General features: G+C 46.2%; 1 protein-coding gene across 3 annotated transcripts in view; it reads right to left on the bottom strand.

Moving 5' to 3' along the window:
* Positions 1-16,769, bottom strand: part of grid1b (glutamate receptor, ionotropic, delta 1b) — a 578,026-nt gene that overhangs the window by 31,151 nt on the left and 530,106 nt on the right. For all 3 annotated transcript variants that reach the window (XM_019362378.2, XM_025910012.1, XM_025910013.1), the window contains exons 9-13: positions 13,170-13,271; positions 11,325-11,447; positions 9,782-9,856; positions 9,356-9,695; positions 8,517-8,655 (exon numbers count right to left, since the gene is read on the bottom strand). In XM_019362378.2, the coding sequence (XP_019217923.1) occupies positions 8,517-8,655; positions 9,356-9,695; positions 9,782-9,856; positions 11,325-11,447; positions 13,170-13,271 (779 nt within the window). The remainder of the gene's footprint in view (positions 1-8,516; positions 8,656-9,355; positions 9,696-9,781; positions 9,857-11,324; positions 11,448-13,169; positions 13,272-16,769) is intronic.

Below are 16,769 nucleotides of genomic sequence, written 5' to 3'. Positions count from 1 at the left end.
TGATTTAATATGTTTTTGGGGTTTTTACATACAATCTGACTTAAACGAAATATTCTTATTGTGAGTAATTTAAAGTAATTTGTTGAGCTCAACACAAAAATTCACTTCAGTGTTATTTATGTAGCACCAAATCACAACAACAGTCACCTCACAGTGCTTTCTATTGTAAGTTAGAGATCGTAATACAGAGAAAACCCCAACGATCACATGACCCCCTGTGAGCAAGCACTTTGGCGACAGTGGGAAGGAAAAACTCCCTTTTAACAGGAAGAAACCTCCAGCAGAACCAGGCTCAGGCAGGGAGATGGGACAAAGCCAGGCTGTGGTAGAAATCAAGGAGAACTCATAAGGTCTCAGGACAAACGACCAATCAGACGGCAGTGACACTAAACTCCTGTTGCCCCTTAGATGGACGCTGGTTAATTAATAAACTGGTAATCTGAATAAAGAAGGCTTATTTCAGCTTTAAGGCATTTTCTGCACCGACTTCATCGCTCAGGCCTCAGTATTGATGACAAAGTTGGAGATGAATCGATGGGTTTATAATAAAAAGTCTTCTTTATGTTGTGGAGTGTGTGTTGACCGTCTTCAGCTTACAACACAGCCTATGAAAATACTCCTGCTGCACATATCAATAATAAATACTCTGAAATGACCGGCGGGCCTGAGTATTCACTGTTGTTGGTTTTGGACTGAAGCAGACGCCGGTCTGGGAGAAGGTGAAGTAAACGTTTCCTGAAAGGCAGCGAGTTTGATTCCATGTGCGGTTCGAGGCGTTCGGCGTCAACGAGCTGAAAGGGAAAGCCTGACTTTGTTAAACGATATTTATCATTATAATATTTTACTTTCTGTTCCTCTTAACTGTTAATGTCCTGATCTATATTCCATTTTATAAACAGAGCCCGCTGAGCCTCTGAAATAATAAATCCTGCACAGACGCGTCATAAATCTGAGCGAGGACGCGCGTTCATGCGTCGCTGTGTCCACACGCGCAGCTGCAGCTGCTGGTTTGATGTTTGTCGCTCTGAGAGGAGACCACTCTGTTGTCTGAGGAGATTTTAAAGGAAGTCTGCATCACGTGCAGATCTGCTAGTGTCAGTAAAAGCAACATTTCGGCATTTAGGCGTCACGCTCTTCAATGAGCCGCCCTTCACGAAGTGACGCTGCCGGTCTGCTGATGGAAATGTCAGCTGGGATTTGATTCTCGGACGAGTAAAGACAGAAGAGGATGGAGCTGAGCTGATATTAAACGGCTGTTCTGAACCTTCAGACAGGAAATGAGAGATAACGCTCCGCACGCACCGACCAGAAAAACGGCGACGTACCTGAGCTGTGCATTTGTGCCGAGGGTGTCACAAGTGTACTCGTGCATAAAATCCAGAGGGTGTGTGTGTATGTGTGCGCAGTGAGGACAAGCGAAACTCCTAAACAGAGTGAGGAGCTGCAGGACGCCATGCTGCGTCAGATACTCTGATGGATGCAGCGATCTGAAGGGAGGAGGTCTCTGTTTGATGTTCACATGTAAAGAGTCTGGATCTGTCAGTGGTCAGCACCATCACCTGTACCTGTCCAGGTACAGGTTACAATAAAGGGCCATTCTATTCTGTTCTGTTCTATTTTATTCTAAACTTCAAACTCAAAGTTAAAGCTCCAGTTTGATCAAACGCCGATGGTGTTTCTTTCTTTTCCAGAAGTTCTCTGTTTAACGATTTCCTCTAATTGCACAAAATCACCTGATTACAACGCTGATGACTTTTAATCAGCAAATTAGTTTCTACTGTGTTTCATTTGTGCACCTGACCTTCATACGGTACATTTTATTTACATTTATTCTCATTTCAGGCGTAAAGTTTAAAACTGGAAAGAGTTTTGAACCGTGTCTCTCTGCACCTGCTGTGTCGTTACTCACTGAAACACAAAATCACACGTTTCCACTCGTCTGCACGGATCTTTAGAGACGATGCTCACCTCCAGCTTTGTTTCATTGCTCTTAAACTTCTAGAGTAGCTTTCAACTACTCGCACTGCAGAAGAATCCAGATTCACTTCTTCCTCTATCTGAAGTGAGCCGTTTTACTTCCTGTCTCTTTAAGGACTTTCTCACGATTGGCCAGTTTGCTGTAGCCTGCTGAGGGGCAGTCTTCAGTGTTGATGAGCACTCGTTTTGTACTGGAAGCCGGATTTGTTGTACGCACACTTCCTGTCAGCACGATGGTTTAACTGGAAACTTTTTCTTGATGTTGTATCAAAATCCTTTGAAATAAAAACTAATTTGAATAAAAATCTGCTTTACTTCAAATTAGTAACGAGAGATTTCAAAGCAACGATTTCTCCAGTTGTCTAACAGCATTGTGCGACATTAAAGATAACTACAGCTCTTTAAATAATGATTTCAGGCAGGACTGCCTGTGAGTTAAAACTGAATTTTGGACTTTCGGGGTTCAGGATTGATCTCCGGGATGCAAAGTGAAGGTCGGTCACTGTGAACACCCTGCAGTCCTCCTGGAAAGCCTTCAGACTTCCTGATTATTGTTTCATCTTCAGTAGCCGTGGCAGCACAGACCCCCGCGTGATCGCCGCCTGGCTCCAGCAGCTAATCGCTGTTCTGATCTGATTGGCTCCGATCAAGCTCGTCCACCTCTGATTGTGTTGTTCGGCCGTGAATGCAGAGCAGCATTAATGGCCACTCCGGATGCCGAATGCTTTAAAGGGAAACGAAGCTGCTGTCCGGCGAACAACAAGGGCTCGGAGGCCCGTTTGTGTCTCAGACTGCAGCAGTTGGGTCTTTGAACCTGAAACCTAGGCAGAGCTGCACACAGAGGGGCGATGATGGCTGAATGACGAGATAAAAAGAGGCTCCGGACTTTGATGTCGGACCCCTCGGATTTTATCGAGGTGAAGACGACAACAGAAAAAATGAAATATTGCTTTTGATCTGATGCCTGCGGCGCTGGGTGGGAGGCAAACACTCGCCACCGCTGTTGACACCACTCACGCTTCAGCACTCGAGTGTTTTTGGGTTTCAGTGAGAAAAAAAACGACATTATCACTGCGGTACAAAGAGCCTGAGTGGAGGTCTCATGCTTGACTCCCCCCAGGTCACTGCAATGTGGATTTTTGAGCAATATGCTAAAAGCTTTGACACTTGAATGCTGAAAGTCACTAACTAGACATATTTTTTCAGTTAATACGTAGACGACTAATTAACCACCTTTGACCTCAAAGCAACAAGTGTGAAGTCAGCGCTGCAGAACGAAGCTGGGACTGAAAGAAAGCTTCAACAGAAGCTCTTCGATGACATCACCGCGTACTGCATCTTCTCCTTCTCAGTGTTTCTTTCAGGAATCTGCATAGCTCTGCCACGACGAATATCCCCTCCCAACATGCATGGATCGAAATTCTCTTTGAAAATCAAGACGACCTTTTTATTCGCGGCATGGCCGAGTGGTGCGAGGTTAACGTCCCGCGGCCTCAGGATCTCGTCTGCTTTTGTCTTCTCACTTGACTTGATTGGTCAGGTGATGGGAAAGAAAATCAGCGCCTCCAGTTCGGAGCACTCCGGGTCGGGGTGAGGTGCTGTGCTGATCCAGAGAGCTGAATGAGCTGAACGGTAAAGCACAGTCGTTGACTTAGGGGTCGATCTGTGAGTTGGGGTGAAGAGTTTCTTTAGTTTCATCAGACTCTGACAGACCCTGATACTAAAAAGCATTTAAAGCATGGGGAAAGTTGTACTTTTGAATATGAAGAGCTGCTCGGGGCCTCTCTTTATGAACTCAGATTTGATTTAAATTTAAATCTGAATTGTGAAGCAAACGAGGTGAAATATCCTGGAGGATCAAACTCAGGTGCAGACTCTGTTCAACACGCCGTCTCTGCTCAGGCAGGCAGATTTCTTCTGAGTGTGTAGCTCCTGTAAGCGGACACACTCCTGATCTATAAGCAGTCGCTGACCGATCCGATCTGTGCACATTTACAGAAAGAAGTCCAAATCTGTTCATTTGATCAGCGAGACAAAGTCAAATATTTCCCACTTTTGCGACTCTTCTCGTTTTTCCAGGTTGTTTCTTTATGAAATGAGAGTTTTTGACCCTGTGACGGGTTCGTGTTCGCCTGTTTGTTCAAACAACACGACTCACGGTGAGCCCGCTCGTCTGGAACATTAAATTACCATCGGTCGGTTCGCTGCGATGAACGGGGGTCAGCATTATCCATCCAGCTTAAAAGCTGCTCATTAGATGTCTGCAGGAAATTTATTGAGCTGTGCAAAAGTTCTCAGAAAGGTTAAAGAAGCTGAGCAGAAGTTTGAGGAGGTGGAAACTGGTCAAATAAATCGTTGTTATCACTCAGAGCAGCTTTTTTCCTTTTGGTCATTAAACAAAGACTTTGACTTCAGTGAATTTTGGTGATGGTCTGTGAAATCAGTTTTATTTCTGTATTTTCGATGTTTGTTCTCTTCAGCACCGACTGAACGACACCAGCTCAGGTCAGGGCGCTGGCAGCAGTGGGTTGTGTTCTTCTTCTTCATGAAGTCTTCATCACTGGAGGAAGCACTGTTATCAGATTTTGCCTGTATTTGTGGAAGAAGACAGACAGGAAATGCGGGTATGCACCTCAGTCTAAAAACTTGTAGTCTTCCTCTGAATACCAAAGGATGCACTCACAGTTTTCGCCACATAAAGAAAGAAAACATATGAAAGGATATTTTCCAGAGGATGGAATCACAGATCACAAGCGGTGTGTGCTGAACTCTGCAGCTCGATTCAGCTGAAGCGAAGAAAGTGCCAGAGATGCCACGAACTGCAGTTCCTCGAATGTCCACTTGAGGCTCACTCCGGCCCCGAGTCTGTTTTGTTCTCTGTGGTTAATTTTTTCCATAACTCACCTGTTTAAACTGTATTAAAGCCTAAAGTTGGCATTATTTGGGGCGTGGCCTCAGAGCAGACCCATCACACACAGGAGGAGGCGGCTCAGGACCAAGACCTGGTCCTGATAAGCTGAAGAAAATGGACGGATGCTAAAACTCCAGTGGGTTTCCAAACTGACCCGTGTGGGTCAGTGGTCTCCTTCATCCTTTGAACCTTTTACTACGGTTTCCTGTTGAGCAGCAGGTTTCTTCTAAACAGCGCATCACGCTTTAATATTTCTGCCTCATATTAGGTGAATGTGATGGACGAAGTACTCGATCAGCTCGAGCGCCATAAACCCTGCTGGATGAAAAAGGCGAGAGCTCCTGTGTTCGCCCAGAGGAGTCAGCAGCTATCGCTGCATTTCTTGCGTAACACACTTTACAAACCAAACTGAGTATTGTTTTAGTCCTGAGGATTTAAGTATTTATGCAAATCACACGTGAACTTTCAACATCTTCAAACTTTCCCTCTCCTCGGCTTTTGGACGAGTTGCAAAATCCGCCAGCGCTCCTCGCCACGAGGTCAGCGCGTTCTTCGGCAACAGCGAGAGTGTTAAATGTGAAAAAGACTGAAGCAGTGAGGCAGGCGGTGCTGGTTAGACGGGCTTTCTAAGGTTTTTTTTTTTGCAGTGCATTAAATACTTGAACTCAGCCGCTGCAGCGTGGCTTCTTCATGGAGAAATATTCAAGCCCAGAGCTTTTTCAGCAAAACAGGCGAGCCTCTCAGATCAGCTGCACCTTCACACCCTCCACTCTCGGGGTTTGTTAAATCAGAGAGGATGAGCAGCCCCTCTCTGGCCTCCCACAACACTGATTTAGATCATCAGTTTCTTTAGTTCCTTCCTTAAGATTAAGAATCAGCGGGAGAAGCTCCCGAGGTCGGCCGAGCAATTAACACGGTGCTGCAGAGGAGCGGCGGCCACGTTCAGCCGAGTCAGGCGTCTCTTTAAGAGCCGAGCTTCCCGTGGACGGAAAAACGCTGTGCTCACTGCTAATTAGCCCCCGCACAGCCCGACGAGGTCACTCAGTTACATTTTTACAGAACTCGTATTTAGATGTTATAATTTATTCAGCAGAAATTCCAATGTGTTTATCAGCGTAATGAGGAAACAGCTTTAATTAAGTATCTACAAATTTGCTTAATGTCTGGTCTCTGTTTTTAAAACCGTTACATGCCCATGGCTTCTTTGTGGCGGGAAAAGCCGAATAAATCATGGCTGGTAAACAAGGTGGCGGTCCCACTTGCAAGACACGTGTGGAGACAGCAGGGACGTCTCCACGTCACATCAGCTCACAGAGACTGTATTTAAAAGATGGACAGAGCCATGTGACATCACTCCTATTAGCATTTTGTCCTCTACTGTGTGCCATCCTCCTGTTTCCTGTTTTATACCTGCACAGTTGGTTTTGTTGTACATGTTCAATACAATAAAAGGCTATTCTATTCTAATCTACTCTATTCTACTCTATTCTATTCTATTCTATTCTATTCTAATCTACTCTATTCTATTCTAATCTACTCTATTCTATTCTATTCTAATCTACTCTATTCTAATCTACTCTATTCTATTTTATTCTATTCTAATCTACTCTATTCTATTCTATTCTATTCTAATCTACTCTATTCTATTCTAATCTACTCTATTCTATTCTAATCTACTCTATTCTATTCTAATCTACTCTATTCTAATCTACTCTATTCTATTCTATTCTATTCTATTCTATTCTAATCTACTCTACTCTATTCTATTCTAATCTACTCTATTCTATTTTATTCTATTCTATTCTAATCTACTCTATTCTATTCTAATCTACTCTACTCTATTCTATTCTATTTGAATCTGTATGTCACAAATGAGAAGCAGATGAAGAAACTAAAGGAGTCTGTGTTCGAGCTAAACCTGTGTGTGCGTGTGGCCTTATAGTGGTAAATGGTTAACGGGCTGGTAGTTACAGCTTTTCTATCTGAGTGTGCTTTTTGTTATTGGTGTGCCTTCTTCACCCAATCATGCACGAGCCCATAAAGGCCTCGTCTAACATCGTGCATGCACTCACACTCCGATGGATACAGCATGCAGACTGCAGTAGATGGGCATTGAACTACCGACCTTCTGCTGGACGACTCGCTGTAGCTCAAGAACCACAGTTGCTCACTAACTTTCAAAAGATTGCAGCAATTAGTTGTTCTGCAACGCACAAATCCCTGACCCAGCAATCAATACAAGCACCAGGTGGGTGCGGCGGGCCGGCTATCCGAGACCAACCGAAGATCCACAGCGCTACGGTATCACTGCGTCGAGACAGGATTCTGACTTAGAGGCGTTCAGTCATAATCCTGCCGATGGTAGCTTCGCACCATTGGCTCCTCAGCCAAGCACATACACCAAATATCTGACCCTGCGGTTCCTCAGCACCGCATCATCAGCAGGTGAGACTAAACTCTGTGACGGCGGTCTAAACCCAGCTTCACACTTGGTGAATCCTGCTTAAAACCCAAAAAGTCAGAAGGATCGTGAGGCTGTGCTTTCACCGTCTCATACTGAAAATCAAGATCGAGCGAGCGTTGGCCCTTCTGCTCCGCGGGAGGTTTCTGTCCTCTGCAGTAAAGAAGTGGTGTGGACAGTGTCTGATATTCAGATTTGTGGGTTTTGTTGAATCAGGACGCGCCGTTGCAGGAACAGTTTAGCTGCAGCTGCAAGTCTCTAAAACCCTGAACCTATAAATGTACTCTTACTGGACTGAGCTCAGCCTGACCTCTGAGATCATAAAGACTAAATGAACTTCCTCCAGTCCAGCTGCAGAGTCCTCGCTCCCTATTTATGGTCTGATTGCTGATCCTGACAAAGTGCTGCTGCTTCACAGAGTCCGAGACTCGAAGAACCGAACACACAGAACTTTTTCCTCTCATGTGCCGCTTTTTACAGTTTGGGTTTTAGTTATAGTTTAATTTTTGCTTGTGACACAGAAACCTGTGGTTGAGTTGGATTTTGGTTCCCTGGATCCATACTTGGATCTGGATTGGCTCCGGAAGATAACTCCTCCACCTCTGCTAACATCTGGCTGTAAATCTGATGAGAACTCTTGGAACAATCCTGCTAACAACCAGACAACGAAAAAAAAATCACATAACATCATTTGTGGAGATAAAAAACATCAAGATCCAAAGTGTTAATGAAAATCTTTTTTAAACTCATGTTTCAGGAAGTGAAACTCTTGATCACGTGTGTCGGGGCGTTAGCATGTTTCTCAGCGATGGGAGAAATCGGCGCTCCGAGGAAGAGCTCGAACCTCGGAGCCAGCGTGCCGTCCAGCTGGACTGTTTCATTAATATTAGCTCAGTTCATTTCTTCTGTCCCTGATGTCTGAGCTGATGCTTTAGAAGCAGGTCAGCCTCACTGACCCCGGCAGGAAGTGCAGATTGTGGCAGAGCGTGTGATTGGCTGATGGAAGAAACCCATCGCTGCTGCTCGTGTCTGCTCGGAGCGCGTGAATGAAAGATGCATGTTTACAAAGTCGGGAGCTGCAGACAAACACGCTCAGCAAGCTGTTCATGTCAGGGCCAGTGTGTGTGTGTGTGTGTGTGTGTGTGTGTGTGTGTGTGTGAACCTCACCGTATAGCGTGATCCATGCGTGACACGGTGAGGTACGCCGCCAGGTTGGCGGTGTATGATGAACAAACTATGAGCGTGAAGAGCCACCAGCTGCCCATGACGATCCTCAGAGCGACCGAGCCCACCACACCGTCCCCACCTGCACACACACACACACACGCACGCACACACACACACACACACACCACACACACACAGAGGTCGTTATTCAGACGTGGGGATTTCCGAGTGTCGAGTGCCCATTTTTAGATCACGCAGGTGTTTGTGCCCGTGAGCTGGAGCGGGCGTCAGACCTGCGACCTCTCAATTACAGGTTGCTCTCGGCGACCAGGAGCCCGCCTGCCACCTGATCCAACCGGCAGGTGAGAGCGGTGCTTCATCACAGCGAGCTGAGAGGCTGCGTCTAATCACACACGGTTAGGCCTAAAAGGTTTCCCAGGCAACCTGCCAGCCCATAATAGATGCAGCTGGATGCGTCTACAGGTGTGTGTGTGTGTGTGTGTGTGTGTGTGTGTGTGTGTCTCTGCACTGTTATACGTCCACACTGAGGACATTTCAGGGGCAGAGGTCACGTTTAGAAACGACAAAACATTTTGGAGCCAGAGGAAGTTTTTTTCTGTTACAGAAATTCTTGGAAAGTGTTCACAGAGCACTTTTTGGAAAGTCATGACATTTAAAACACTGAGGACAAAGTCACAGTCAAGCAGGCGACTGATGATTTCCTGATGACGGCTCAAATTCCTGAAAGAGGCTTTTTATGGAAAATTCGAACACGGGAACGCCTGCCGGCTCCGAATCATCCCTAACAGCGTTTCTCTCGATGTCACCTTTTCGCTCACCTTGCTGCACGAACGCTCCGTAAACGATCCAGATGGCGCTGTGCAGGGTGCCCGACCCTGCTCCGTTAGCCGGCTGACCGGGAGGTGCATTCTGGGACGAGGAGCGCAGCGCCTGCAGTCTGTTGAGGAGGAATATGAGCACTCCCACCACGGGGATTGCAGCGGCGATGCAGGCCCAGACAGCGAGGTCGAAGGGCGCGAACAGAGAGAAGATGTTGATCTTCTCTTCGGGCTTTCGGAGCAGGATACCGACGCTGTAGTCGAGGTAGCGCTTGCTGAAATCGACCACGTTCTCCCGTTCTGGCGTGATGGTGATGGCGGACACCGCCAGGTCCGCTCTCTGCAGGAGGAGGGAGAGGAAGCGTTTTTGTTCACGCTCCACAAGTGACCGAGTGTAAGAGAACAGACAGGTGGTACAGTCCCTACCTTGTTGATTAGATCACCAATCATGCCGTTCCACGAGCCGTTGGGAAGCCGACTTCCATATTTACTGTCCGCTACCTGAGAGGAAGGAGAAAAAGAAAACCAGCGAGTTTATTCCAACATCTCAGAACCTCGTTTATATCAGCCCAAAGACAAAAGTCCACATTTCAGAGGCTCGGCCTCATGAGGAACTATAAAATGAAAGCTGTACGTCATCCAAATCTCAACATGCTCCAAGACCTTTAAACAGTCCATGATGGCGTGAGGAAAACATGGCGATTACATTTGAAGGATGGTCCTCGATCTCAGCGTGAGGCACGTCAGCCAAGAACAAACTCAGCCTGCAGGTCAGAATCGTGCTGCTGGTATCACGCAGCAGCCTTGGGTGCTGTGCGCTGAGTCAGCTCATGTTTTTGTTCAGTTTGATACAGTTTTACTGATATAGCACCAAATCACAACGACAGTCACCTCCAGGTGCTTTATATCGTAAGACAACGAGCCCATAATGATACAGAGAGGACCCCAACAATCAGACGACCCCAGACAGGAAGTAACTGTCAGGAAGTCTGACAGAGGTCAGGGGACAAAGGTCCAGGCTCAGGGAGGGCGACCTCGATCTGCAGTGACTGGTAACCTTCACTAAAGCTGTTTCTGTGCTGAGATGAACCTGACTTCAAATAAGCCACTCCTCTGCAGATGATCTGTCAGCTGTTCGACAACTGCTCTGTCAAGAACCTTTAAGATAACAGGAAAGTTGGAGATTATAATCAAACTATTTCTAAACTCATTCTTTGTTCAGCCAAAGGTCACAGAAGGTCATGAGCATAACAAAGCATATCACCCTATTAGAGCACTTCGCTCTTGCACTGCAGGCCTACTTGTTGTTCCTAGAGTATTTAAAAGTAGAATGGGAGGCAGAGCCTTCAGTTTTCAGGCCCCTCTTCTGTGGAACCAGCTTCCAGTTTGGATTCAGGAGACAGACACTATCTCTACTTTCAAGATTAGGCTTCAAACTTTCCTTTTTGCTAAAGCATATAGTTAGGGCTGGACCAGGTGACCCTGAATCCTCCCTTAGTTATGCTGCAATAGGTGTAGGCTGCCGGGGATTCCCATGATGCATTGAGTGTTTCTTCTTCACTCACTCTGTGTTAATAGACCTCTCTGCATCGAATCATATCTGTTATTAATCTCTGTCTCTCTTCCACAGCATGTCTTTATCCTGTCTTCCTTCTCTCACCCCAACCAATCACAGCAGATGGCCCCGCCCCTCCCTGAGCCTGGTTCTGCCGGAGGTTTCTTCCTGTTAAAAGGGAGTTTTTCCTTCCCACTGTCGCCAAAGTGCTTGCTCATAGGGGGTCATATGATTGTTGGGTTTTTCTCTGTATGTATAATTGTAGGGTCTACCGTTAAAGCACCTTGAGGCGACTGTTGTTGTGATTTGGTGCTGAATAAATGAAATTAAAAGGTATTTTAAATGGTGAGATTGGAGCTGAGGTGAAACTGAGTTAGTGCTCAAACCAAATGACAGACTGCTGGTCAGCCCCACCTGGTAGATCTCGTATTTGAAGCCCAGGATCTTGGCGAGGGCGTCCAGGACGTCGATGGAGAAGCCTTTATATCTCTTCGGCTGCCCGAGGATGTTCTCCGCCACCATGACAAAAGGATCCTCCTGCAGTGAGAAAGAGCGACTCAGCAGTGAAGGAAAAGGCCGAGTGATGCTGCGCGTTCAACAAACTGCAGCTCCGAGCAAAAACACCGAGAAACAAAGAGAGCGAGATCAACTTTTGTCAGCCTTTAGGAGGAGAGTGCACAAACAGTGAAAACTCTCCAACTGAGTTTGAGTAGCTGAAAGTTTCATTTCACACATCTTAGAAATGGACCTAAAAAATGCAAAAATACCCCAAAGCTGAAGTTATACTCGGCTTCAGCTGCACTGAAGAGAAAATCTGCTTTGTAAGCCCAGACTGCATATTCACAACAGGGCGATGTGACGCTGCCTTTAATGTGCTGCTCTGTGGTTTTCTCATCACCTGCCTCTTCGTGCAACGTTTTTTTTCAGTTTTTCAGCCGTTCGATCTCAGATATTAAACAGAATCATTTGGATTCATTTTGTTGTTTTTGGGCTGCATGCACCAGGTGTCTGCAGGTGAGGACGTGTTCACAGGTAGTATAACCGCATGTTTAGCTATGATGCTAATACGGGGCAGGTCGCACAGTTCGTTATTCCCAGAAAGGCGTCATCTCTTCATCTTCTGAATGACATGAACCGTCATATTTAATAATCAAGGACTGCAGGGCTGTTCCCACAGGCCACCCTGAGAGGCTCGCTTTCACTCTGAGCAGAGCCTAAAACAACAGCGTGCTCAGGATAAAGAAGGTTCACAGAGGTACATGCTGTGTTTCTCCGTAGAGAAGCACGGGTGTCGAGTATGTGGTGGTTAAAGTGTTGTGTGAGCGCAGGTTTCTGGCAGCGTGAGACCTGAAGTGCTGCAGCTGCAGTGGATGAATGGCAGGGTAAAGGTATTAGTCTTGCTCAGTTAGGCCTGTGTCTCTACGCCGCTGTGCCGGCACCAGAGGAAGTGCTGGAGGAAGTTGCTGCTGGTGTTTCTAATCACAGCGACCGGAGGAGCTTCTTAGACCGAGGTGTTGAAGGGGGGAGAAAGACGAGCGAGCGCAGAGACTCGAAGCTGATTCAACACGAAACCTAAAAATGTACAAAGCAGTTTTTCTATTGACTGAGAGCTTTCTGGGGTTTCTCTGGGGTTTATTTTGTGCTGTGGACTGTTGGGTTACTTTTGAGATATTCACAGTTGAACCGACGCTTAAAGGACTGAATTGAAAATGCTGTAATAATAACAAGTACAACAACTCTGGAATGGATCCATCTATCGTAACGCGAGCAGCGCGGATGTAAACACGGAGCTGCGATGCTTCACTGTTTATGCTGTTGATTCTCTTCCGATTCAGAGCCCCGCCCTCCTCTGGATCGCACGCTCTTGGAGCTGCAGGGAGCGTCAGTGAATGCTAACAAGAGATATTCAGCTGCAGATCTTCATCCTGCACAAAGTATCTGTGCACCAAACCTCGGATTTCAACAAATCACATAGGTCTCATCTGACCCGGGACACCAAACACTGCTGAAGGAAAGGACGTCTGCAATACTCCGATTACCCTGATTACTCTGATTACCCCAATTACCCTGCTGTCACCATGACCCTTAAACCTGCTTCTTTCTAATAACTCCTCTGCTTCCAATAAGAAGACTATGAGGAAGTGGACACTCTTGACCTTTGACCTCATGTTTTCTGATCAGCTTATGGTCTCAGTCACTACTTTCCTTTCTTACAGGTATACAGATCGACTGATTGTGTCCATGACAGCGTCCACTTACCAGTAATGTGACCACTTTGACCGTGACTCCCTGCATGCCGTTCTCTATCCGGCTCTCCTTCAGGCTGCCGTTCAGGCCGTGAACCGAGTCCCACGTGGCGAGCTGCGGGGCAACAGGAGACACACTGTAAACAAACAATGTACAGTGGAGACATCGGCGGCAGCGCACTGAGATGCGATCGGTTTGTGTGTCCGCATGCGAGCAGCCCTCCCGGGGAACAAAGCGCGGTGGAAACATGCCGAGCGCCCGCCAATTAGGCAAACGCTGCCCGGCTCACAGGCTGCAATTTTACCATTTACTCCTCGGCCTCATCAGGTTTCAGAGCGCGCCGCTGCGAATCAGACGGAGACAATGAGGCCAAGAAATGTATTAAATACATCAAAACAAGAGCCTGCCAGAAAACCACTCCGGTGTGGTTTCACATTTTCAGCCACACACAAAACCAACCTGACCTAATTAGCTCCACAGCCCCCACACCCCCCCTACACCCACCTAAAAACCTACTGCCAGCTCCAGCAGAGCTCTCAAAGGCCCAAACAGCCTCTCAGAGAGCATCACGAGTTCATCGAGCACACTCAGACCGTCACACATCGCGTCTCACTTACATGAAGTCCTCTTACAGATTCTTCCCTTTGAAGCTTAACAATGAAAGTGAAGTGTGTTAATACGAGCATCCCATAATAGTTTTAATCTAATTCTCTATGCCTGCATAAAGTAATCTAATTACAGCGACGCCTTCTTTTGAGTAAATCTTAAAAAAATATACATACTGCCAGATTGACTGACGGGTCACAAACAGGCGACAAAGTCAGAATTCAGATTTCATGAGAGATCAAAAACATTTATTATTTTTTTCTTTTAAAGAAAAATCAGTCAATAAACACACTCCTCACTCACAGAGTCAAGGTGCAAACTCACCTGTCCATCCAGGAAGCACCTGAACACAACTCAGAGCCACAGCAAAGAGCGACAGGTTGACATTATTAATCACTGAGCACAGTCTGAGGAGGAGGCTCCATCCTTCTAGGAAGGACATTTCCTTAAACTTTAACGAAAACCAAACAGGTCAGACAGTTACTGATTTTTCTTTTGGTCAAATCAAAATAAATGAATGAATGAATGAATAAGACAAGAGTCTATGTTGTATTTTAGTGGCATAATTACCAATCAGTTAGTCAGTGAGAGACGAGCCGGGCACAGAGTATTCATATCTCATATCTTTACACAAACACTTTTTGTGAGTGTCCAGAATGTGGAGACTCTCACTCATCTACAGTAAGCACTTTCTACTTGAAGAAATAGATGCATCCTGACATTTTCTGCCATAAAATTTGAAAAACTAAAAATTCCACTTTTTAAGTTCATCTTATTCTCCTTTAAGCTTCATGTTTGAAGTAAACACTCAGGCAACTTCAAGCTGAGCGCCACCTTCATCTCTGAGGTTCAGACCAGACTGTAAGTAGTTACTGTCAGCAAAAGATATTTGACTTTATCACAGTTCATCTGTGACTATCACAAACAGATTGCAAGTATGTTAAACGCGCTGCGATGAGAAGGTCACTGCACACAGTGAAACTGTATTTCCTCCCGTTAGGTGTGACTGCAGTATTATGTGAGTCTCTAGAGTTTAACCTTAAAAATCTGATTTTTCATTCCATGTTAAATCTGATTCTCTGACAGAAACGTCTCTGTGAAGGACTCGCTCTGACTTCTGGGGACAGATTTTCAGAGCAGACCGAGGATCGATAACCTCCCTCAGTCAGAGCAGGCGGCATTTTTCACTTTGATTTTTAGCTCTTTGCTTAAAATAAATGTTTGCCATTAGAGCCTCTCCATCCATTTAGCTCTCTGCGCTCATCTGTGCCTTTTTCAGTTGTTTCAGTCACCATGGAAACACACATACACAAACAGACAAAAGCAGCCTTGTGTTGTCCTTCCTGTGCAGGGAGTCTGTGTGTGAGCTTCTGTTTGTTACTGAAGTAAGACACACATGCACAAACACACACACACAGATTTATCGATCAGGTGGGATGGTGGAGGCTGAAGGTTTCACTCTCTTCCACATCAGTTTGCACACGCTGAGCAGTTTTGCTTCTTGTGAAGGAAACAGAGCTCCATTGCAGCTCTCCGTGATGAGTGCACGCTCATTGTGTCGCACAGTTACACAAATCAGTTGATGAGCAGCTTCATGCATGATTATAATAAATGGGGGCAGAAATCTATAGAAGGAATAAACAGGTCACTGCTTAGAAACCGGAGCGATGAGCCGTGCAGTGTCTAATATTAGACGGTGGTTAACGTTAGCATGCTCGCTAACCTCTGACAGGACGTTTTAATTAGCATTGTTGAGCTAAACACGCGGCGTGGTTGTCGTGTTTCGAGCTGTAAACATCCAGCTGGGGTCGCACGGTGACACGCTGCCAACACGACACGAACGCCTGCAACTAATCGCTTTGCTAATGATGGTGCTGCAGTCACATGTAAACGCCAAAGCGCACAAGCAGCTGGAAGCTGCACGACTGCTGCGTCATCTTTGGAAAGCAGGAAAAATATCATTAAAAATCAGATATGTAGGCGTCACTGTCATCGTCTGCTTTCAGCATCCACTGTGGACAGTTTGTTAAAGCGGTACTGAAGCATCAGCTGGATCATCAGTTTTTAGGCAAGACTGGAAGTTAAAAATGTTTTTGTATTTGTACTGCGACAAGCTGGCGATCTGTCTGAGAGTGACTGCCTGACCCTGATGGTTGGAGACAGGTTGCCTCTTACCAGGTGACCAGAACACTGACTTCTTAGATGTTGTGTTACAGTTAGCCTACAGCTAAGCCAGACTGAACCACAGCCATCCCGAACTTTCTGCTTTAATCCCACAGAGTTCACTTTGTTTGGCTCCGGCCTCGAGTGGACATTAGTAGAACTGCAGTTCTGGTTTCTTCTCAGGCCTTGGAAAAATCCAGCTTTTGATGGTTGGATTTAGTTTTCCACACCAAAAACTGATAAGTGGTACCAGGCGTCACACACAGCTGGTGTTTATAGTTTAAACAGAGAACGAGGACAGACATGAGGAAGGAGTCTGTCAAGTCTGATAATCTGTGTCACACAACATCACGTTAGTCTCAAAGGGCTTCACAGCCTGTACGATCCCCACTCTGTGCTCACGCCCTGCAAACAAACACGACGTCTACACGAGTTCAGGATGAGATGAACAGAACAAGCGAGGCGCCGAGCGAGGCGCCGAGCGAGGCGAGGCTGACGGGGAAGCGGAGAGAACGAGGCTAAATGGAGATGAGAGGAAGGAGGCGGAGAAGGAAGGAAGGAGGGAGCACTTGTTTAATAATCATGGAGCTATTCTGAGCAGCGCTGTCCTTTAGATGATCTCAAACCCTCGTTTTTCTTTATGTGTGTGACACAGTGGGGGTGGTCTTCATTAACTCGCAGACACACATAAATAATCTCCACAGTTTGAAGCACCAGCTCCAAGTCTTTTCTTATTTGTACTGTTGGACCATCGCAGCGGGTGCTGAAATCGACCAGAAAAGAAGAAGAAGAAGAATATGACCCCCTCCCCCAGCAGCGATGAAGTGCTTTTTGTTCCCTCTG

Source organism: Oreochromis niloticus, linkage group LG8, assembly GCF_001858045.2.
Source record: "Oreochromis niloticus isolate F11D_XX linkage group LG8, O_niloticus_UMD_NMBU, whole genome shotgun sequence".
Classification (NCBI taxonomy): Eukaryota; Metazoa; Chordata; class Actinopteri; order Cichliformes; family Cichlidae; genus Oreochromis; species Oreochromis niloticus.
Note: the sequence above shows the minus strand (reverse complement) of the source record. Positions and strands in the feature narration are given on the sequence as shown.